This window comes from Oncorhynchus gorbuscha, linkage group LG22 (assembly GCF_021184085.1).
Source record: "Oncorhynchus gorbuscha isolate QuinsamMale2020 ecotype Even-year linkage group LG22, OgorEven_v1.0, whole genome shotgun sequence".
NCBI lineage: Eukaryota > Metazoa > Chordata > Actinopteri > Salmoniformes > Salmonidae > Oncorhynchus > Oncorhynchus gorbuscha.
The window spans coordinates 18055547-18080596 of record NC_060194.1 but is presented as its reverse complement, the minus strand read 5'-3'; the positions used below and the strand labels follow the sequence as shown (position 1 = coordinate 18080596).

At 41.7% G+C, this 25050-nt stretch overlaps 1 protein-coding gene across 5 annotated transcripts in view; it reads right to left on the bottom strand.

Annotated features, from left to right (window-relative positions):
* The window catches only part of LOC124009981 (vasoactive intestinal polypeptide receptor 2-like), a 39929-nt gene extending 16202 nt beyond the window's left edge, over positions 1-23727 (bottom strand). For 2 of the 5 annotated variants that reach the window (XR_006834345.1, XM_046322254.1), the window contains exons 1-3: positions 17708-18265; positions 9567-9672; positions 4974-5087 (exon numbers count right to left, since the gene is read on the bottom strand). Coding sequence is in view for 4 of the 5 variants with exons in the window: in XM_046322254.1 (XP_046178210.1) it covers positions 4974-5087; positions 9567-9672; positions 17708-17758 (271 nt within the window). In the remaining variant the exon portion in view is untranslated. Of the gene's footprint in view, positions 1-4973; positions 5088-5202; positions 5264-9566; positions 9673-17707; positions 18266-23681 lie in introns of those variants that run through there. The other 3 variants (XM_046322255.1, XM_046322256.1, XM_046322258.1) reach the window with 3 other exon arrangements.
* Positions 23728-25050: the final 1323 nt, after the last annotated feature.

The following is a 25050-nucleotide window of genomic DNA, read 5'->3' as shown; positions in this document are numbered from 1 at the left end:
GGGACAGACAGGGGCAGGGGGAGAATGTAAGCGGAACAGAGGATGTGAGAGCCTGTGTTTATTCTCTCTGTGTTATTCTCGAGGAGACAATGATGACGGTCCCAAATGGCACCCTATTCCTCACGGTGCACTACTACAGAGTCTTATCGGCCCTGGTCAAAAGTAGTGCACTCTATAGAGAATATGGTGCCATTTGGAACACAGCCGATGGCAGTGCCTGAACCCAGTGTGCAACGTCCTGTAATGTACTTTGCCACATACTATGTATAACCACAGGCCTCTTTCTTTCTTTCTCCACTTCTGTGATCGGAATGAGCATGTCTCACTCCATTAGTCTACTCTACACAGACCCTGCCACAGCAGCCTGCCTAGCCGTAGGTTTGACGAGTGCTATAGGGTTTCCCAGAGGTTTCTGTTACAAAGAAGTCTTCCAAGCCAATTTACATGCCCAACTCGTCCTTTCCAAATCAATTTCACACAGCTAGTTTTAACCCAGAGGTACACTATACAGACAGAAGTATGTGGACACTCCTTCAAATGAGTGGATTCAGCCACATTGGTTGATGACAGGTGTATGAAGTCGAGCACAAAGCCATGCAATGTCCATAGACAAACATTGTCAGTAGAATGGCCTGTACTGAAGAGCACAGTGACTTTCAAAGTGGCACAGTCATAGGATACCACCTTTCCAATAAGTCATACCACCTTTCCAACAAGTCCGTTCGTCAAATTTCTGCCCTGCTATAGCTGCCGACTCAGCCGTGAAGTGGTAGCTCACAGAAAGGGAACGTCAGTTGCTGAAACGCATACGGCAAAAAAATGTGTCGATCCTTGGATGTAACACTTACTACTGAGTTCCAAACTGCCTCTTGAAGCAACATCGGCACAAGAACTGTTCGTCGGGAGCTTCATTAAATGGGTTTCCATGGCCGAGCAGCCATACACAAGCCTAAGATCACCATGCTCAATGCCAAGCATCGGCTGGAGTGGTGTAAAGCTTGCCGCCATTAGACTCTGGAGCAGTGGAAACGCAACATTTGGCAGTCCGATTAGTGAATCTGGGTTTGGCGGATGCCAGGAGAACACTACCTGCCCCAATGCATAGTGCCAACTGTAAAGTTTGGTGGAGGAGGAATAATGGTCTCGTGCCGTCTTTCATGGTTCTGGCTAGGCTCCTTGGTTCCAGTGAAGGGACATCTTAATGCTACAGCATACAACGACATTCCAGACGATTCTGTCATTCCAACTTTGTGGCAACAGTTTGGGGAAGGCTCTTTCCTGTTTAAGCACGATAATGCCCCCTTGCACAAAGCAAGGTCCATACAGAAATGGTTTGTCGAGATCGGTGTGGAAGAACTTGACTGGCCTGCACAGAGCCCTGACCTCAACCCCATTGAACACCATTGGGATGAATTGGAACGCCGACTGCGAGCCAGGCCTAATCGCCCAACATCAGTGCTCGACCTCACTAATGCTCTTGTGGCTGAATGGAAGCAAGTCCCTGCAGCAATGTTCCAACATCTAGTCGAAAGCCTTCCCAGAAGAGTGAAGGCTGTTATAGCAGCAAAAGGGGGACCAACTCCATATTAATGCTTATGATTTTGGAATGAGATGTTCGACGAGTAGGTTTCCACATACACTAAATGGCCAAAAGTATCTTGAATGTGGGGAGTTCATCATAGGACTGGAACCTGTCTTCAAGAGAATACGATAATCTAACAGCATAATCTGAAAACAAGACTCCCTAAATTTTATCAGCATATCGATTGCGCAACCAGGGGTGGAAAAACCTTGGATCATTGTTACTCTAACTTCCGCGACGCATATAAGGCCCTGCCCCACCCCCCTTTCGGAAAAGCTGACCACGACTCCATTTTGCTGATCCCGGCCTACAGACAGAAACTAAAACTAGAGGCTCCCACGCTGAGGTCTGTCCAACGCTGGTCCGACCAAGCTGACTCCACACTCCAAGACTGCTTCCATCACGTGGACTGGGATTTGTTTCGTATTGCGTCAGATAACAACATTGACGAATACGCTGATTCGGTGTGCGAGTTCATTAGAACGTGCGTTGAAGATGTCGTTCCCATAGCAACGATTAAAACATTCCCTAACCAGAAACCGTGGATTGATGGCAGCATTCGTGTGAAACTGAAAGTGCGAACCACTGCTTTTAATCAGGGCAAGGTGTCTGGTAACATGACCGAATACAAACAGTGCAGCTATTCCCTCCGCAAGGCTATCAAACAAGCTAAGCATCAGTACAGAGACAAAGTAGAATCTCAATTCAACGGCTCAGACACAAGAGGTATGTGGCAGGGTCTACAGTCAATCACGGACTACAGGAAGAAATCCAGCCCAGTCACGGACCAGGATGTCTTGTTCCCAGGCAGACTAAATAACTTTTTTGCCTGCTTTGAGGACAATACAGTGCCACTGACACGGCCTGCAACGGAAAACATGTGGTCTCTCCTTCACTGCAGCCGAGGTGAGTAAGACATTTAAACGTGTTAACCCTCGCAAGGCTGCAGGCCCAGACGGCATCCCCAGCCGCGCCCTCAGAGCATGCGCAGACCAGCTGGCCGGTGTGTTTACGGACATATTCAATCAATCCCTATACCAGTCTGCTGTTCCCACATGCTTCAAGAGGGCCACCATTGTTCCTATTCCCAAGAAAGCTAAGGTAACTGAGCTAAACGACTACCGCCCCGTAGCACTCACTTCCGTCATCATGAAGTGCTTTGAGAGACTAGTCAAGGACCATATCACCTCCACCCTACCTGACACCCTAGACCCACTCCAATTTGCTTACCGCCCAAATAGGTCCACAGACGATGCAATCTCAACCACACTACACACTGCCCTAACCCATCTGGACAAGAGGAATACCTATGTGAGAATGCTGTTCATCGACTACAGCTCGGCATTCAACACCATAGTACCCTCCAAGCTCGTCATCAAGCTCGAGACCCTGGGTCTCGACCCCGCCCTGTGCAACTGGGTACTGGACTTCCTGACGGGCCGCCCCCAGGTGGTGAGGGGAGGTAACAACATCTCCTCCCCTCTGATCCTCAACACTGGGGCCCCACAAGGGTGCGTTCTGAGCCCTCTCCTGTACTCCCTGTTCACCCACAACTGCGTGGCCACACACGCCTCCAACTCAATCATCAAGTTTGCGGACGACACAACAGTGGTAGGCTTGATTACCAACAACGACGAGACGGCCTACAGGGAGGAGGTGAGGGCCCTCGGAGTGTGGTGTCAGGAAAATAACCTCACACTCAACGTCAACAAAACTAAGGAGATGATTGTGGACTTCAGGAAACAGCAGAGGGAACACCCACCTATCCACATTGATGGAACAGTAGTGGAGAGGGTAGCAAGTTTTAAGTTCCTCGGCATACACATCACAGACAAACTGAATTGGTCCACTCACACAGACAGCATCGTGAAGAAGGCGCAGCAGCGCCTCTTCAACCTCAGGAGGCTGAAGAAATTTGGCTTGTCACCAAAAGCACTCACAAACTTCTACAGATGCACAATCTAGAACATCCTGGCGGGCTGTATCACCGCCTGGTACGGCAACTGCTCCGCCCACAACCGTAAGGCTCTCCAGTGGGTAGTGAGGTCTGCACAACGCATCACCGGGGGCAAACTACCTGCCCTCCAGGACACCTAAACCACCCGATGTTACAGGAAGGCCATAAAGATCATCAAGGACATCAACCACCCGAGCCACTGCCTGTTCACCCCTCTATCATCCAGAAGGCGAGGTCAATACAGGTGCATCAAAGCTGGGACCTAGAGACTGAAAAACAGCTTCTATCATAAGGCCATCAGATTGTTAAACAGCCACCACTAACATTGAGTGGCCGCTGCCAACACACTGACACTGACTCAACTCCAGCCACTTTAATAATGGGAATTGATGGGAATGATGTAAATATATCACTAGCCACTTTAAACAATGCTACCTTATATAATGTTACTTACCCTACATTATTCATCTCATATGCATACGTATATACTGTACTCTATATCATCGACTGCATCCTTATGTAATACATGTATCACTAGCCACTTTAACTATGCCACTTTGTTTACTTTGTCTACATACTCATCTCATATGTATATACTGTACTCGATACCATCTACTGCATCTTGCCTATGCCGTTCTGTACCATCACTCATTCATATATCCTTATGTACATATTCTTTATCCCCTTACACTGTGTATAAGACAGTAGTTTAGGAATTGTTAGTTAGATTACTTCCTGGTTATTACTGCACTGTCGGAACTAGAAGCACAAGCATTTCGCTACACTCGCATTAACATCTGCTAACCATGTGTATGTGACAAATAAAATTTGATTTGATTTGATTTGATAATCCATAATTTATCATCCTCTTTGTCTGGGTAATTAGTTTATAATGAATGAAGTGTCCGTGCAGATTCATCCAGACTGATGGGAAGGAGGAGAGCTCCACAGCATCCTAGTCTTCCACACGGGCCATTGGAGATTGTGGAGTGAGCAGACGTGATTCATTTTGCCTCTAGTCCATGCAGTGCAGAACATATTCTCTGAACCTTGCTTGGTACAATTCACCATGATTCAGTGCCACACTATATAAAAAAGAACGATACAGACTTGGGGGCCATTTTTGTCCCTGCCTTTCAATGCACTCCAAAAGGTAGAACATCTACATTACACTGGTCTATACACCTCAGTAATTCTGTGAAATGAGAAACATGGGTTTGGTGTGACTCCAAAGCCCGAACATAGCGTGAGCTTTAACCCGAAAGAAAACGTACATAACATTGTAGTGTAACTTTAGATATCACAGACCACATCAGAACATTGCTTGAGGAATATCTCAAACTACCCTTTCATCTGGGCCTGGGTTTGAGAGCAGAACACTCTGGAAATGTTACTTTGCCATTGATATCAAAATGAAAAAATACAATACTTTACCATTTCTGCCAAAAAACATCTTGAGCACTCTGGGGCACTCTCTAGTGACAGTCTCTCCAACCTCTGCACGGTCCCAACATGCGATGTTATCCCAGATCGCTTTGCATCCCACTCCTGTCAAGAGATCAGACAGCAGCGTCTTAGAAAAACACAACAATTTAAGTAAATAAAACATGTTTATCTAAACTCTGCCTTCTGCCACTGTTGAAATTGTGATACAAGACCATACCCTTCTACAGTAGGGCTCTCTAACCCTGTTCTTGAAGAGCTACCCTCCTGTAGGTTTTCCAAACCCAAGTTGTAACTAACCTGATTCAGCTCATCAACCAGCTAATTATTAGAATCAGGTGTGTTCGATTAGGGTTGGAGAGAAAATTTACAGGACGGTAGCTGGAGAGCCATGCTACAGGGTTGGAGAGCCATGCTACAGGGTTGGAGAGCCATGCTACAGGGTTGGAGAGCCATGCTACAGTGCCTTCGGAAAGTATTCAGACCCCTTGACTTTTTCCACATTTTGTTACGCTACAGCCTTATTCTCAAATTGATTAAGTGAATAAAAAAATACTCAGCGATCTACACACATAACCCCACTAATGACAACGCGAAAACAGGTTTTTAGAAAACCTTATTTACTTAAGTATTCAGAGCCTTTGATATGAGACTCAAATTGAGCTCAGGTCCATCCTGTTTCCATTTATCATCCTTGAGATGTTTCTCCAACTTGATTGGAGTCCACCTGTGGTAAATTCAATTGATTGGACATGATTTGGAAAGGCACACACCTGTCTACTGTATATAAGGTCCCACAGTTGACAGTGCATGTCAGAGCAAAAACCAAGCCATGAGGTCGAGACAGGATCAGCGGCAGGGACTGGGAGACTAGTCAGGATCGAGGCAAAGATGAACGGAAAACAAAGTACAGAGAGATCCTTGATGAAAACCTGCTCCAAAGCACTCAGGACTGGGGGGGAAGGTTCACCTTCCAACAGGACAATGACCCTAAGCACACAGCCAAGACAACGCAGGAGTGGCTTCAGGACAAGTCTCTGAATGGCCCAGCCAGAGCCCGGACTTGAACCAGATTGAACATCTCTGGAGAAACCTGAAAATAGCTTTGCAGGAACGCTTCCCATCCGACCTAACAGTGCTTGAGAGGATCTGCAGAGAGGAATAGGAGAAACTCCCCAAATACAGCTGTGCCAAGCTTGTAGTGTCATACCCAAGAAGACTTGAGGCTGTAATCGCTGCCAAAGGTGCTGCAACAAAGTATTGATTAAAAGGTCTAAATACTTATGTAAATGTAGTATTTCAGTTTGAAATGTTTTATAAATTAGCAAATAGCAAAAAATTCTAAAAAACTGTTTTTGCTTTGTCATTATGGGGTTTTGTGTGTAGCTTGATGAGGAGAAAAACTATTTAAATCCATTTTAGGAAAAGACTGTAACGAAATGTGGAAAAAGGCAAGGGTTCTGAAAACTTTCCGAGGGATAACATCATAGAATTATTGAACATGATCAATGCCTCACGTACTGTAGTGTAGACACAATATACAATATACACTACACAATACAGCAGGGTCTTTCAGAATGAAAGGTAGTCCATTAGGCTGCTGGTGTTTGGAACAATATGATAGACTCTCTGTGTGGGAGTGAAAGTGGCTAAATGTGTGACTCTATTTGCTTCACCAATGTCAGGAGGAGGAGGACCACGGTTGAGAAAGCCTTTCGCTGAAACTTGATTCCTGAAATGGCTTGTTATGAAACAAAAGGGTGTGAAAGTCCCAAGGGCAGACTTAACAGTCAAACCCTTTTAAGCCACTTAGTGGACCAAATGGAGCGCTTAAGCTCAGTAAAACGTAGCTAGCAGAGAGAATACACCAGTAAACAACGTGGCTAGCTCTATCAAAAGAAACCTTTTAACTAACATCAGATAAAAAAATAATTAAATGAAAACAAAATTGTGAAACCCAGACAAAAAAAAATACATATTCATGATGTGACCCACATGAGTGGTATAATGTGTGTCCTCCTGCGTCTCAAATTGGCACCCTATTCCCTTATAATGCACAGGGCTCTGGTCAAAAGTAGTGCATTATAGGGGATAGAGTGACATTTGGGACACACACAATGATATTCTTTTAAGTGCAGCTCCTGCTTGCTGTATGGTATCTTCATAACTGTGATTCAGTGCGTGGTCATGGCAGTTTTGTAACACACTTTTAGATGATACTGTTGAGCACTTTGCCACCCACAGTGCGCACTGGCGCTAATCAACGCATAGATTTCTTTCATAAATGTTTCATAATCACATTGGGCTTTAGAACAAGAACAAATCAATTATCGATTTGCATTAAGCACGGCTTCATTCCAGTACCAGGGTAACTGACACATGAAATCCTGGCTCCCTTTGATGTTGACCTGGATGCTCTCTATACTTTCATACTACAGTTGTCTCAGTTAGTATGAGCATGGTGCCAGCAACGTCATGGTCGTGGTTTATATTCCCCCTGTTACCACCCATATGAAAAGGCATACATCTATTAATGAAGTCAAATTGTTTTGTGTTCTCTTTTGTGTCATTTTATGTTCAGAAAAATTATTTGTTCCTGCTGTAAACTGGGTACTTTCAATGCATATTGTACTTAATATTGTCTATAAGAACTGTTTTATACCTATGCTCATGTTATGGTGAATGAAGGCAAGTTACATTGCAAAATAACGTATAATTGAAACTATACACGTTGTTTTAATTTTTGTGGCAAAGACTAAGTGTCTTGTCTTTGATAACGTGCACTAATTCCCTTGACAGTTCACAGTAACTCTACATCCAATTAGTTTAAATTATGTAGCACAGCCTGGGTTACAACTCCCAGTAAAGTGTCAACATAGTGAGTCGGCAGCATGGTGGAGCTGCCAGGCATGAAGTTTAGTTTAATAATAATAATAAGAAGAAAAATAAATCATTAAAACTGCAAGCAGAAATGCCAGGGTTCAAGCTGTGGGCCCACTGTGCTACCATCAGGACAAACTCGACACATTGCCCTAGGATGAGCTACTTCTGTAATCCATACCATGCTTGCCAAATATCAGAACTAAAACATCAAACAGATCATGCAATATGTCTTTGATGTATTTTGGACCAATTGTAATGATGTTGACTACTTTAAATGTCTTCTTCTCCAGAACCACTGGACCGATCTGCACCAAATTTGGTACATGTATCCATATTTCTGGCTCAAACAATATGGCCTCTATGAGCCAATGAGCTTGCATTAATGTTTTTTCCTGTCCAACAGTGCCACCATGCAACCATACTATACAGGTTAGCTAGACTCATATCCCTGAGCATGTGTGACAGATTTGAGTCAAACAGTTAAAGATATATAAATATGTGCCTGTTTCAGCCTCACCGTGTGATCGATCTGAATGTGCTTGCATATGTTGAGTCTTGACAGTGTTTGGAACATGTGTACTAAGTTTGGTTACAATACAAATATCTGTGTCTGATAAAGATGCATTAATGTGCCAGACCACACCCACTTTCATGTCTATTGGTTAGTAGTAGTCATGTTGTTTGACCTTGGTCCATAGATGCCGTATGTTAAGGTTCATCCAGATCAATCCAGTGGTTCCAGAGGAGATTTAAGTGTTTTTAACTCATTTCTAACTGGTGGAAAATCCATCATGGCGAACCTTATGGGTCATTGAGGCAACTTTGTTCCTTGTGAGAAGAGGGACCGATTTACTACATTTCAGGACTACGTCATATGGGGTGAGGGACGTGATGTTTCAAAGTTTGCAACTTCAATCGCCTGTTATAGAGCCACCTTGTGGCCAATTGGCATGGCATTGCATGAGAGGGTGTGGACTATGGGCCTTTACCATCATGTCAAGTCGCACCGTCCTCGGCTTTACCATCTCACAGTCATTTGCATGTTAAATGAACTTGCAAGAACAACCGGTATAATGAAAATGAACGGCCACAAATACAATTGCTTCACTCGCTTGAACCCTATGGTCCTTCTGTAGCTCAGTTGGTAGAGCATGGTGCTTGTAACGCCAGGGTAGTGGGTTCGATCCCCGGGACCACCCATACGTAGAATGTATGCACACATGACTGTAAGTCGCTTTGGATAAAAGCGTCTGCTAAATGGCATATATTATTATTATTATTAAATTATAGAGAGTCTGCTCATAGGCATGAGCTGTAAAACGTTCAATATGTACAACATTTACTTCAAGATAGCTAAAGTGCGAGCTATTCAGATTGTAATATTAAGTGCCAATACAGCAAAGGTTTGTGGTCACAATCTGAATTGTGGCGCTTATCTAGACTAGGAAACACTGTACAACTACTAAAGGTCTTCATTGAATTTGACATTTACGTTTCAAAGGCACTCGAATAGGTGGCATTTCATATTTTCGTTTAAAATTTTCATCAAAGTAATTTAGTTGAGTGACCTAAAAATCTATGTAGCTTGTACTCTTTCACCACTAATGAAAATATGCAGTCAGTTCCTCTATTTTCAACCCATGTTTTATTCTGTCTGATGAGAAGAGATGAATGGGAAATCAAAATATTCTGTGATGTCACCTTTGGAGTAATTTGAAGATTCTTCGTCCCTCAGCTTCACAAGACATTCTTCCTGGTCTGTCTCAAGCTCCAGGAGGAAGTTACATGTTGGATGTCTTCCACTCACCTAAAAAAAAAAATGCAATATGAGTTTTATTCAAATGAATTGAGTTGTATTTTGAGATCATATTAAAAGAGATCAATTGCGTAGTAGAAAGAAAGGTGTAGTTCATTTATGTTGTAGATTCAATACATTTTTTTTTTCACAGGACATCATATATGTTCTTAAGCAGCAGAATGCAGGGAAACACCATTGAACAAGACATCCACAATATCAGGGACGGGTTATACATCAGCTGTTCTACATCACATAAATCAAATCATGTTTTAAATACATTTATTTTCTGTTTTTAAATGGACACAGCAGTTCATGATAACACCACCTTACTAACTATATAGGTTAGATGAGAGAGAGAGAGAGAGAGAGAGAGAGAGAGAGAGAGAGAGAGAGAATGAAATAATAAATAAATGAATGAGAAGTTTTACTGGAGGAGAGAGATTCCCATTAGAGGTAGAACAAAATCGATGGTGAGAAAAATGGCTAAACTTGTCACATGGAGAAGATAGATAGAATAACCAATATGTTTATGCATCATGACGTTCCACACTAAACAACCAGTGTTAGTATATGGTTTTGGGAGATAGGTGTTTGTCAAGGAATTCCCTACCGTCCTTCAGCATTCTAAATGGGAACTGTATACATTCCCTAGATCCCCTGAAGGGTTTCAGACATATGTGATGACATACAGTCTGTGTGGCTGTGTGTTGAGGTTGTGTGTGAGTGGGTGTGCATCAGTGTGTGTGTGTGTGTGTGTGTGTGTGTGTGTGTGTGTGTGTGTGTGTGTGTGTGTGTGTGTGTGTGTGTGTGTGTGTGTGTGTGTGTGTGTGTGTGTGTGTGTGTGTGTGTGTGTGTGTGTGTGTGTGTTAACCACGTTAGGCCCTTTCTGGAGTATTCAAGTGCAGTAAAAAGGTGATGATGGCCTGAGTATAAAGAACAGAAAAGTCCAACTGGGCATTGTGCCATTATGAGGTGTGCTGGAGGAAGAGAGTGGCCTGAAAACATGACTGATCATCAGAATGAACTGTCGTTTCTGAATTAACCCAATCCCTGCCAGGAGAAACAATTGGCATGTCACAGAAAGGGTGAGAGACACACTGTGTGCCGCAGAGAGCACACCTCAGGGGACACACACACAGCACCAAGTAGCATTGTCAGAAGCGTTAACAAGCAATCGGGGGCACCAAGCAGAAGAGACCTCACACTGGGTCAATAGGCCCTCAATTCTGCATCCAAAATGCATTCCTATTCCCTACATATTGTACTACTTTTGACCAGAGCCCTATGGACCAAAGTCAAAATCTAGTATACCACTCTCCCCTATGTATTTGGACAGAGATGCTGAAACTATTTATTTGTCTCTACCCATCCAGCATTTTAGATTTGAAATCAAATGTTTTATATGAGGAGACAGTACAGAATGTCAACTTTCATTTGAGCGTATTTTCAAATATATCTGTTTTACTGTTTAGAAATTAAAGCACTTTATGTACTATATCTAGTCCCCCCCCCCATTTGAAGGTGTCATACACTATAATTATTTTCTTCTAAGTATTACATTTAGTAAAAAGTGTAGCATTTGGTCCCATATTCCTAGTACGGAATGACTACATCAAGTTTGTGACTAACAAAGTTGTTGGATGCACTTGCAGTTTGTTTTGGTTGTATCCAATTATGTTGTGCCAAATAGAAATTAATGGTTAATAATGTATTGTATCATTTCGGAGTCACTTTTATTGTAAATAAGAATATAATATGTTTCTGAACAGCTCTACATGAATGTGGATGCTATCATGAGTACGGATAGACCTGAATGAATTGTGAATAATGATGAGTGAGAAAGTCACAGAGGCATAAATATCATAACCCCCCAAAATGCTAACCTCCCTGATTATTGTAATGGTGAGAGGTTAGCATGTCTTTTGGACATGATCTTTGTGCATCTGTAACTTTCTCATTCATCATTACTCACGATTCATTCATGCTTTTCCATAACCTTTCACTGCAGTGGGCTAAATCAGGGTCACACAGTGTTTCTTGGTAGTCAAACAAATCTACTTTGAAACAAAAGTATACACCTCACACACATGGTTATGGGCTTAAAAAGGAGAAGACATCTGTACCATGTCAGAGAGAGTTGAAATGTATTCCATTTTGAATTTGCATCCTAATAATACAGTATATACTTCACAGAGGACTAAAATATAACAAAACTGTTTGACATAGAAAACACCAGATTTTTGTCCGTTTTTGGAAATAATCTTTATTAATCATGAAATTATAAAAAATATGAATAACATTTCATCCATGAGGCCAAAGAGAGCACTTTTGATCATTGACTGCAGGAAAGGGCTACATCCAAAATGCTGAAGTATAGAGCTAAATTAAACATTTTAGCTTCTCTGTCCAAATAAATACGTAGGACAGTGCATATATGAAAAATGGTTCTATTTGGGACACAGGCCATGTCAGAGACGCAAACTCAGTCTCAACCTTTAAGTCTTTACTGAAGACTCATCTCTTCAGTGGGTCATATGATTGAGTGTGGTCTGGCCCAGGAGTGGGAAGGTGAACGGAAAGGCTCTGGAGCAACGAACCGCCCTTGCTGTCTCTGCCTGGCCGGTTCCCCTCTTTCCACTGGGATTCTCTGCCTCTAACCCTATTACAGGGGCTGAGTCACTGGCTTACTGGGGCTCTCTCATGCCGTCCCTGGAAGGGGTGCGTCACCTGAGTGGGTTGATTCACTGATGTGGTCATCCTGTCTGGGTTGGCGCCCCCCCTTGGGATCTTTGTGGGCTCTACTCAGCCTTGTCTCAGGATGGTAAGTTGGTGGTTGAAGATATCCCTCTAGTGGTGTGGGGGCTGTGCTTTGGCAAAGTGGGTGGGGTTATATCCTTCCTGTTTGGCCCTGTCCGGGGGTGTCCTTGGATGGGTCCACAGTGTCTCCTGACCCCTCCTGTCTCAGCCTCCAGTATTTATGCTGCAGTAGTTCATGTGTCGAGGGGCTAGGGTCAGTTTGTTATATCTGGAGTACCTCTCTTGTCCTATTCGGTGTCCTGTGTGAATCTAAGTGTGCATTCTCTAATTCTCTCCTTCTCTCTTTCTTTCTCTCTCTCTGAGGACCTGAGCACTAGGACCATGCCCCAGGACTACCTGACATGATGACTCCTTGCTGTCCCCAGTCCACCTGGCCGTGCTGCTGCTCCAGTTTCAACTGTTCTGCCTTATTATTATTGACCATGCTGGTCATTTATGAACATTTGAACATTTTGGCCATGTTCTGTTATAATCTCCACCCGGCACAGCCAGAAGAGGACTGGCCACCCCACATAGCCTGGTTCCTCTCTAGGTTTCTTTCTAGGTTTTGGCCTTTCTAGGGTGTTTTTCCTTGCCACCGTGCTTCTACACCTGCATTGCTTGCTGTTTGGGGTTTTAGGCTGGGTTTCTGTACAGCACTTTGAGATATCAGCTGATGTACAAAGGGCTATATAAATACATTTGATTTGATGACTAATATGACTTCCGGACTCTAAGGCAAACACACAGAACTACACTACACTCACAGTCGAAGATGCATTCAAAATAAACTACATCGCACTTGAAGCAGAATGTTTCCATTGGCTGACTAGGAAGGGTATTGAGGGCATTGCTACCTTTCGTGTGCAGTGAGAGAGGAGATATTGACTCTCACACCCGGGACTCTCACAGTTTCGCCCCAAAATGGCAGTGACTGTCAGGTCAGTGGTGGGAGCATCTATCTCTGACAGAGAGTCAATGACCCACTCCCAGTCAGCTAAAGGGCCATTTAAATTAAGCTGCACACAACACACCACTAATTACTGGGTCTACTAACCGTCGCCTAGGCCGTTACAACTAGGTTCCGTCCCCAATGGCATTCTATTTCCTTTAAAGGGCACTATTTAGTGCACTATTTAGGGAATAGGGTGCCATTTGGGACATACGTATCTGTAGCCACACACATTGGTGTTAATGCAGCAGCAATCCCATCCACTGTATGTTTTGCTAAAGCAAATGTATTTTAACGTTTCTTTGCTCCACCAAACTGTGGTACCACACACATTCAATTGGAAGGCCATTGGCGGTAGAAGATATTGCTCTGATTAATTCTTAGTATTCTGTCAGAGAGGGGGAGAGAGAGAGGAAGTGGAGAGTATGAAAGACATCTTAGTAAGTGCAACTCAATGGAGACCTTCAGGCTAAAATGTGAGAGCCTAAAATGTTGATATGAAATGTATTGCGCTGCCATTACTATACCCCACAGCTGATTTGTAACTAACAAAGCTAAAAACACTGAAGCACTGGGGACAGACAGTAAGCCTTTGTACTTCTTATGCATAAACAAACTTCACAGCTTTTTATTTAATCATCCTCTATCCAAAAATATGTTTTGATTCCTACAATAATATCAAATAAATCCAGAATGTTCATCACCTTCCCCTAACAGATGAATCTGTGTCCAGTGATGTTCTGGAAACGGTTTATCGGCCTATAGCCAGATGGACTTGTGAACCCAAGACTGGTACATAGCAGCTTTACACTAATCATACTGATTTGGCACATACTGTATTAAATCTGTGACATAATAGTAATTAATTCGATTAAAGACAGTGGCTAGAACTTGCTATTTCACAATTCACATTGACCTGAGACTGCATGGGACATGCTTTTGTAAAGCACAATGAGGTGAGATTAGAACGCACTGACTATTGAATGAGACTAACTGTGTGTTCGACAGATCCAACATGCTTTTACTTGAGAGTCAAGGGGCGTGTCATTGAAATCAGCAACCATTTCAATTAGCTGTCATGTCGTGTACAGGACACTTGCACATCTAGAAAGCTGTTGATCATGATCTGCTGATTGGGATCTTTGGAAGTACAGGATAATCATGAGAGTCTACCAATTACCTGCACAGACTACATTTCAGAAATGAAAAGAGAAGGCCAATTACTAAGTCTGATTTTGAAATTGTCTTTGTAGCTGCTTACAGACTGCGCATACAAATGATGCTCAGATAGGTATTTCTGTACGGTACAATATGACCTCCATATCATCGATTACAAAGTAAGCACTGTGTGTTGTATTAAACATTAACACATACTGTAGATAGTCCGCCTCCACATACAGTGATAAAGATTTCTATGAAATTACGCCACTGTAGAGAGATGGGGTGTACATGCAAAATACGTCAACATTCTCAGTAGCTACTGTACTTGTTGAATTTCTAGACAAATCCATATTAATATGTGATAAATGAATGATTATTTGCTGATTTGTCTAAATACAATATCCAGAGAAAGCTCTGCTTTCCTCATGTTGGTTGGAGGAGAACTATCATGACATAAAATACACAAAATATTAAACTTATTTTGAGAGAGGGATTCATTCGTCCTGGCAATAGTCCTGCCCTCTAGCACTATGTGAAGATGGGTCAAAACTGGAGAGTCTATTTGTATCAAGAACATTGGCACTCTACCAAACCTAAAGGTGCAGCGGTACATGAGGTCTCGCTACAGCATGTTCTGAACAGATAGGAGCACCTGTGTGCTACAGACACTGAACATGCCTGAGGTGCATTACAGCATATTAGGTACCAGTGTGATAGCCTGGTCTCAGACCTGTTTGTGCTTTTGCCAACAGCATTGCTCCTTGTCAAGCCAAACAGCATGACAATGGATGACACAGTTGCTAGCATGATAGCACAAACAGACTGGCACTCAGGCTACCAGTGTGCTATAGAGAACAAACCTGTTGCGATCTGCTTGCCTAATCAGATGGTGAAGTCTGCCGTGTTTCAGGTGACCCATATGAAGTGTGACTTGAAGCAAAGTAAAAAAGTACTAGTATGGGGTTTGAAAAGTCTAAACCTGTTAGACCATGTTAGACCGTGCAGTTTACTCCAGTTTTCAAAGTTGAACATCTTTGTGTGAGAGGGGTTCTACCAAAGAATCTCTATGGCTTCTACTTTCCAACTTTTTGTGTAATGTTGTGATGTTAACAACAAGAGTATTTCTAGGTAAATCATTCTCACGAGTCACATCATTCCATCAGAATACACTGCGTCAAACAGACACTGAACAGCTGCTATCTCTTGTTCTGATGGGTATAAGCTCATTACATGCACTATGGGACCAGACTCCCATTCACACCTGTGTCCCGATCACTCTGCCACACATTGGGGGCACAGCCAACATGGGCACAGCATTGCATGGGTAAATTCCATAGAGGTAGATAGAGGACTCTCGTGCCCAAAAGACGGTTTTAACATGGGCAGCGCCATGGAGGACTTTCACCATTTTCAAGTAGTCAACGGGGTGGGAATTCCTATGGGTTAAGGAAGGACCACATAATTCCATCCAGGTCATCAGGAAGGATCAGCCAATGAATTATACCCTTGTGCCAACATTCCAAAACTGTGGTGGAAGTAAATCAACAACCTTGGCTTTGTCCTTTATCCTCGTCTTTTCAGTTCGCTGCAGCTAGCGACTGGAACGAGCTGCAACAAACACTCAAACTGGACAGTTTCATCTCAATCTCGTCATTCAAAGACTCAATCATGGACACTCTTAATGACAGTTGCGGCTGCTTTGCGTGATGCATTGTTGTCTCTACCTTCTTGCCCTTTGTGCTGTTGTCTGTTCCCAATAATGTTTGTACCATGTTTTATGCTGCTACCATTTTGTGTTGCTACCATGTTGTTGTCATGTTGTGTTTCTAACATGCTGTGTTGTCATGTGTTGCTGCCTTATGTTGTTGTCTTAGGTCTCTCTTTATGTAGTGTTGTGTTGTCCCTCTTGTCGGGGTGTGCGTTTTGTCCTATATTTCATTTATTTAAAAAAAAATGTATCCCAGCCCTGTCCCAAAAGTAGGCCTTTTGCCTTTTGGTAGGCCGTCATTATAAATAAGAATTTGTTCTTAACTGACTTGCCTAGTTAAATAAAGGTAAAATAATATAAATAAATTATACCTGTTCAAACAACACACTCCAGGTGGCGGCATGCACCTTTTCAGTTTTTTTACCAACGCATAGACGGGCTGGTTGTTTAGCAACAAAACCGATGTGTCTTCAACTATGGGGCAAAACAGAAGGGGTTGGCTTAGATTGTTGACAACATGTAAACTATATTTCGTGACCAATGTTTATTGAAAACACAAATACATTTTCACAATGAACACTTGTCTCTCAAGTACATCGTTACAATTGTTGGTTAGCTAGGTATCGAATTTTGCCGATATTGGCATAGACATGACATCAGTCACCCCAAAACAAGACATTGTATCAAGAACAAGATAAAACTAGCTGAAACGAGCCACCTACAATTCCACACATGGCAGCTTCTTGTCATTGTTGCTAGCTATCTGGCAATCCAAAATCACAACACACATACTTCTGCTCATTGAAGCGTGCACGTAGTTTTTCGTGACATTGTCAGCTAACCCATCAATAGAAGTATAAAAAAATGTACTTCTTAAAAATGGAGATTGCCTCAATGGCGCTGTCCATGCTCTCACAGACACCACAATGCGACAGATACAATATTATGTCCTCTAACTATATCTATGGTCAATTCAGAGCAGTCCTTGAGGGGTAGATAATGAGGATGCTAGTTAGCTGAAAGATGAAATGACCTAGTCTAGAATTTGACCTTTAATGTGGATGAAAGGGAAGAGGGCACTCCAATGTCGGCATTATGGCAAAATCTTGATGTTTTGAAGACCACAACCCCTATTCATTACTGCTATGTGTTTATATCATATCTCTTTGGACTGTGAAAAAGGCTGCTTAAATCAAGAGCTGAACTACTGTAGACTGCACAGAGCAATATGTTGTAATAAATAACAACACAGTAGTGTACACTGTACAGTTTCCTATACCCTATATCGACAAAAGCCCATTAGCAAATGCACCAATCATAATGCCACACATTTGAGGTACATTTCTGTTATGTCTTTATATTTATATCATATTTTCAAGCATTAGAAAACGAAATATAAAATAAAAGTATTGTTGTGTCACACTTACCACAGACAGACACGTTGATAATGACAGAATAAAAGCAATCAAATATGTCATCTTAAACTCGTCGGTCACCTGCCTGTTCTTCTAAAAGAGAAAAATCTGTTTACAACTGATGCCGGACTTCGTTGATGAGAGGTCGTAATCCCATGTAAGTGACTAAGTAAAAGTGTTTTATTGAGAAGAAAAATCTAAAATCTCAAGATTTAAAAGTAAAACCAACCAGCTATGAAAAATGGCTTAAATATTTTGATTTGTCAAATCCAAATACTTGACTCAGAGAGACAGAGGGAAAAACGCGCACTGCTTGTTTGTCCGCGCACACTTCTTTGGCACCTCTTCGGGTTGTTGGGAAGTCAGAGGTCTGCAGCAGACGTGTCAACTATTGCATTGAACGCTTATTTAGTAATTCCCGAATCACCGAACTGAGCTTGGAATTTTGAAATTCCATTTCCCTGAAGCCATCAAACCCGAGAACCATCTGCACGCACCGGACAATAGTACAGCAGCACGCGCGTCCGTGGAGGGACGCTCCTTTCTCCTTGTGAACTTCGAAATGACTGAAGTCAGCTCTGCGCTGTTGTTACGCAAGGCAAAACGCGTGCACATCAGTACAAAAATTATATTGACCTCAGCTTCTAATCAGCTGATTGTTCAAGATACTAACCACGCTCCCTTAATTTCTTGGATTTCTAATGTGGATTTTGTATACAACATGCCTAGCCTACAACACATAAATAACAGCATCCTTATCGTAAATTATTTGTGTAAATTCACTTCCATGAAAGTAAGTTTGTAATAGTGATGTAATAGGCCATCATCCAGGATAATAATAAAAAAATGTTCATTATGGAAATTTTCCCTTCTCTTGAACATGATTTACTGTTCAAAGCTGAGCTTTGTATGATAGTGAAGGGAAACTAAAGTGACAGCACGCAAAGCCTAGAGCAAAAGTCGACAGAATGATGACGAAACAATTCCTAAAGATGTATGTGATGCACAATGTTGCAACAAGTACCTGAGATCCTCCAACAGCAATGTTTTCACGTTCAAGCCAAACTCACAATCCACATCTCAAATGAATGGACTACAAGGTGTGTTTCAAGTACGTAAAAGATAAGGGGGAAATGTAAGGCAATTTCAGATGCAATACATTTGACCTCTAAATAGCAGCAGCACCGCTTTTCTCAACCTGACAAGCTCCACTCACTCCACCCTTCACCCATTGCAACCAACTAATCATACATTCATTCCAAGACATCTTTTTTTGTTGAGCACTGACAACACTTTGCACTGGCCCTTGTGTACTCCATAAGCACGGGATTCAATTAAGAATATCGTTTTTTTTTCCTTTTTATGGTTTGAGTGCCAGTACCTGCTTAACCTAGTTATGTGTTTATCTAACATCCCAGCCACCATTCACCAAAGAACCTTTCACCTCCATGGTTCACTCTACACACCATACGCAGGTCTATCCATAGTGGGGTCTCCATTAGTCCCCTGGTCACTGATGAACGTGATAAGCAGAATAATATTTCCAAGGGGAATGGTAGGAGACAGTAGAGCCTTCAGTTTGCCATGAGGAAGAAAGGGGATGTGAGAGGCATCAGTGTAACATGGTTTGTGGAGCTGAAGCAAGGCCAATATAAGCAAGGCAGCCAGCACTGCAGAGGTCAGTGTAGCATACCTCACACTGTATCCATCATTACACTTTTCTGAAGGACAGGCTGTCTATCAGCAATGTTACATTAGCATATAGGTGTTTCATTTACCTTGAGAGTATTGACCAGAATTATATTTTCCCAGTGGTGGAAAAAGTACCCAATTGTCATACTTGAGTAAAAGTCTAGATACCTTAATAGAAAGTTACTTAAGTAAAATACACCCAGAGCAGAAGAATAAAAATATTTCAATGTATATATACTTTGTATCAAAAGTAAAAGTATAAATCATATCAAATTGCTTATAATTAAAAAGCACCACTTTTTTAAATGTTTATTATGGATAGCCAGGAAAACTCTCCAACATAATTTAAAAACAAAGCATGTGTGTTTAGTGAGTCCGCCAGATCAGCGGCAGTAGGGATGACCATGGACGTTGTCTTGATGAATTGTACAATTTTCCTGTCCTGATGAGCATTCAAAATGTAACAAGTACTTTTGGGTGTCAGGAAAAATGTATGGAGTAAAAAGCACATTATTTTCAATAGGAATGTAGTGAAGTAAAAGTTGTAGAAAATATAAATAGTAAAGTACAGATACCACAAAAAACTACTTAAGTAGTACTTTAAAGTATTTTTACTTAAGTACTTTACACCACTGTATTTTCCCCAACATTTAACAGATAATGAACCATTACAGCGTAGTGACAGAGTTGATTCATATATTCTGGGAGTGCATATTACTGTGCGAATATTTAACATATAGCCAATCAGATTACGTGGGATGAGTACTTTCAGATGTAAAAGCCATCAAGTTTCTGTTTTTAGGTGTAGTGTAATATTTACTCACAGCAGGGGATATATTTTTTAGCTCAATTTCATAGTTCCAATGAAATTCATCCCCATATTTTTCGATCAATTCCACTTCCCGGCAGGCAAGTGTTCCGTTCGTGTGACCTTATCTAATCTGTAATATGATTGGTTGGACCCAGATGATGGCTGCACACATTAACTCCAACATGTGGGATTTCTTCCTGTGGTAAAACAGTACAAAGGGAGGTTATTTCATTTGAAGGCCTGTCAGCAGTTAACACTAGACAACGGGGACATTTCAATCATTTCACAAGTTTGTCTCTTTGATGTGCAGTGTTTCGCCTTGGATTCTTTTTCAGCAGTGGTACTAGCGTAAACGCAATGACATGCTAGATATTGCCATAGACCTACAGTCATTGAGCCAACGACTAACCATTTAAAAGTATTTACATACACCTTTGCCAAATACATTTAAACTCAGTTTCACAATTCCTGAAATGTAATCCCACAAAAAATTCCCTGTTTTAGGTCAGTTAGGATGACCACTTTATTTTGAGAATGTGAAGTATCTGAATAATAGTAGAGAGAATTATTTATTTCAGCTTTTATTTCTGTCATCACATTCCCAGTGGGGAATCGAAAATCAAATCAAGAGTCGGCTTTCTATTCCGCAACAAAGCCTCCTTCACTCACGCCGCCAAGCTTACCCTAGTAAAACTGACTATCCTACCGATCCTCGACTTCGGCGATGTAATCTACAAAATGGCTTCCAACACTCTACTCAGCAAACTGGATGCAGTCTATCACAGTGCCATCCGTTTTGTCACTAAAGCACCTTATACCACCCACCACTGCGACTTGTATGCTCTAGTCGGCTGGCCCTCGCTACATATTCGTCGCCAGACCCACTGGCTCCAGGTCATCTACAAGTCCATGCTAGGTAAAGCTCCGCCTTATCTCAGTTCACTGGTCACGATGGCAACACCCATCCGTAGCACACGCTCCAGCAGGTGTATCTCATTGATCATCCCTAAAGCCAACACCTCATTTGGCCGCCTTTCGTTCCAGTACTCTGCTGCCTGTGACTGGAACGAATTGCAAAAATCGCTTTAGTTGGAGACTTTTATCTCCCTCACCAACTTCAAACATCAGCGATCTGAGCAGCTAACCGATCGCTGCAGCTGTACATAGTCTATTGGTAAATAGCCCACCCATTTTCACCTACCTCATCCCCATACTGTTTTATTTATTTACTTTGCTGCTCTTTTGCACACCAATATCTCTACCTGTACATGACCATCTGATCATTTATCACTCCAGTGTTAATCTGCAAAATTGTAATTATTCGCCTACCTCATGCCTTTTGCACACATTGTATATAGACTCCCCCTTTTTTTCTACTGTGTTATTGACTTGTTAATTGTTTACTCCATGTGTAACTCTGTGTTGTCTGTTCACACTGCTATGCTTCATGTTGGCCAGGTCGCAGTTGCAAATGAGAACTTGTTCTCAACTAGCCTACCTGGTTAAATAAAGGTGAAATAAAAATAGATAAAAAAATAAAATTCCCAGTGGGTCAGAAGTTTCCATCCACTCAATTAGTATTTGGTAGCATATCCTTGAAATTGTTTAACATGGGTGAAACATTTTGGGTAGCCTTCCACAAGCTTCCCACAATATGTTGGGTGAATTTTGGCCCATGCCTCCTGACAGAGCTGGTGTAACTGAGTCAGGTTTGTAGGCCTCCTTGCTCGCACATGCTATTTCAGTTCTACCCACACATTTTCTATAGGATTGAGGTCAGGGCTTTGTGATGGTCACTCCAATACCTTGACTTTGTTGTCCTTAAGCTATTTTGCCACAACTTTGGAAGTATGCTTGGGGTCATTGTCCATTTGGAAGACCCAAGCTTTAACTTCCTGACTGATGTCTTGAGATGTTGCTTCAATATATCCACATAATTTTCCTACCTCATGATGCCATCTATTTTGTGAAGAGCACCTGTCGATCCTGCAGCAAAGTAACACCACAACATGATGCTGCCACCCCAGTGCTTCACGGTTGGGATGGTGTTATTCAGCTTGCAGGCCTCCTCCTTTTCCTCCAAACACAACGATGGTCATTATGGCCAAACATTTCTATTTTTGTTTCATCAGACCAGAGGACATTTCTCCAAAAAGTACGATCTTTGTCCCCATGTGCAGTTGCAAACCATTGTCTGGCTTTTTATGGCGGTTTTGGAGCAGTGACTTCTTCCCTGCTGAGCGGCCATTCAGGTTATGTCCATATAGAACTTGTTTTACTGTGGATATTGATACTTTGTACCTGCTTCCTCCAGCATCTTCACAAGGTCCTTTGCTGTTGTTCTGGGATTGATTTGCACTTTTTGCAGCACCAAAGTAGGTTCATCTCTAGGAGACACAACGCGTCTCCTTCCTGAGCGGTATGACGACTGCGTGGTTCCATGGTGTTTATACTTGCTTACTATTGTTTGTACAGATGAACGTGGTACCTTCAGGCATTTGTAAATTGCTCCCAATGATGAACCAGAATTGTGGAGGTCTACAATTTGTTTTCTGAGGTCTTGCCTGATTTCTTTTAATTTTCCCATGATGTCAAGCAAATAGGCACTGAGTTTGAAGGTAGGCCTTGAAATACATCCACAGGTACACCTTCAATTGACTCAAATTATGTCAATTAGCCTATCAGAAGCTTCTAAAGCCATGACATCATTTTCTGGAATTGTCCAAGCTGTTTAAAGGCATAGTCAACTTAGTGTATGTAAACTTCTGACCCACTGGAATTGTGATACAGTGAATTATAAGTGAAATAATCTGTCTGTAAACAATTACAGGGGAAACACTGATAGGGGAAACAGGGGAAACACTGATATGGACTCCTTTTGTGACGTTTGCTACTTTTCATTGACAAACTTCAGAGGTTTCTAACATGTAAACTAGACACTAACCATGATCAATAGGTCAGTCAGCCTAAAACAATTAAATCCTGAATGCCTTACCAACCACCTTGCATCACTACAATTTGAACTTTTTAAGACTTTTCTGGTATTCGACTCTATGCACTCATTTAAACACCAATCGTATGGGGACTCTGGAATCACATGTCAATCGCATGGGGATTCTGGCATGGCTCCATTAACCGTGCTATATTTGTAATGCCCTAAATAGGTTTCACCTAAAAATAAAAGACAAGATGTGAGCATGAAAAATAACATTCAATCAATAAAATGTTAGCTAGTCTGTGAAAAGAAAGATAACCCACTGAAGGCTCAAACATAGAACTTCACAAATACCCAAATACCTTGGTGTGTCATCCGTTTCTCATTTAAGTTATGCCAGTAATTCAGCACTTATAGGTTATAATCATAGGAGGCCCATGAAGTTAGTCAGTTCACTGAAATCAATTAGTTCTAAAAGCTGAGCTTAGCTTTGCACAATTTACTTCATTAAAAGATATGATGACCTGTCATTTCAAGACTTAACTCACCATCACTGTCGATTTTGAAAAGTCAGTCATTATTCTGTTGGATGGCTTTCCACCACTGAAATACAAGAAAGAACATAAATGCAAAGTCATAAGAACGAGCCCAATGCCATAATGAGGAATACATTAGTAGTTGTTGTGCTTGTTGGGTCAACATTACATGTGTAGACTTATTATTAGTAGACCTGTTACAACATACAAACGACATTTCCCTCAAATATTCCTTCCTTAAAATGAGGAAAAGTGTTAACTCGACCCATTTAGACAAATAATTGCTTCCCCTGGGAAGTGAGGCAGCTCAGGGAACATGGGTCATCTCCTTTCTGCACCATCTGCTGTCATGGCTGTGCTACAAGTGTTGCATTTCATGTTGTATAATGACACCAAATCTGAACAGTTCTCATGCCTGATATTAGTGTACATTCCTTTTGTTGGTGTATGTGCCCATTCTAATGCTGACTTCCTTCTCCTCCTGTATTCCCCCTCAATCATCCCTTGCCTCTTTCCCCGTTTACTATACTCATGTGGTAGAGGTATGTTACAGTACAATTGTGCATTTAAATGAATCCTAAAATCACAAATAATGTGTTTATATGGTTTTGACAGTGTATTATAATGCTTTCCTACCAATATATTGTGATATCTATGCATTTCATGCATGAATTAACTGTGTCTTGTAATGTGTCCCTACCGTACATGTTGGCTAGCTACTGTACTTTCTACTGTAGGCTCCGTGTCTTCATTGGACTAGCATGGCTATTCATGTGCACTTGGCATATAAGGGCAGCACAGCATTTTGGTTTATGGAAGTTATTCCTTTCTTTATCAAGGAATTTAATAGCAACATCAACCCTGATCCTATGGTCATACATAAGCCGATCAAAACACAACGCAAAGGCAATCTACACCGGTCACAGCTGGAAGGACTTCCCTCTCGCTGAATCTGGGTTCCTCAATTTCATAATTTCCCCCAAAATCTACGGAATTTTGCCCAAATCTGTGCCTGGAGGACATTTAGTGGTCCTGAGACAAAAATACTATGGCTTTAGGTTATTGTTGACTTGTCATTTTATTTGTATCACATTACTGCAATTTATTCTGTTGCTTTGCATTATTGACTATTGCTAAAAGCTTTTGGGAGTTAGTTCAAAAATATTTTCCATTGATTAGGTAGTATAAAAACATATTTATCGCCCCAAAATGTACTTAAAATGACTTTTCAGATACAGTATTTAGACCAAACATTCAATTTAATCCAACATCTAATTCAGACTCTCATTTTGGAAGGTATCCATATTACTTCAAGCTACCATTTACATAGAAACTGTTTACCATTCTCATCATTTGAATATCAGTACAGCACATCTGAAGC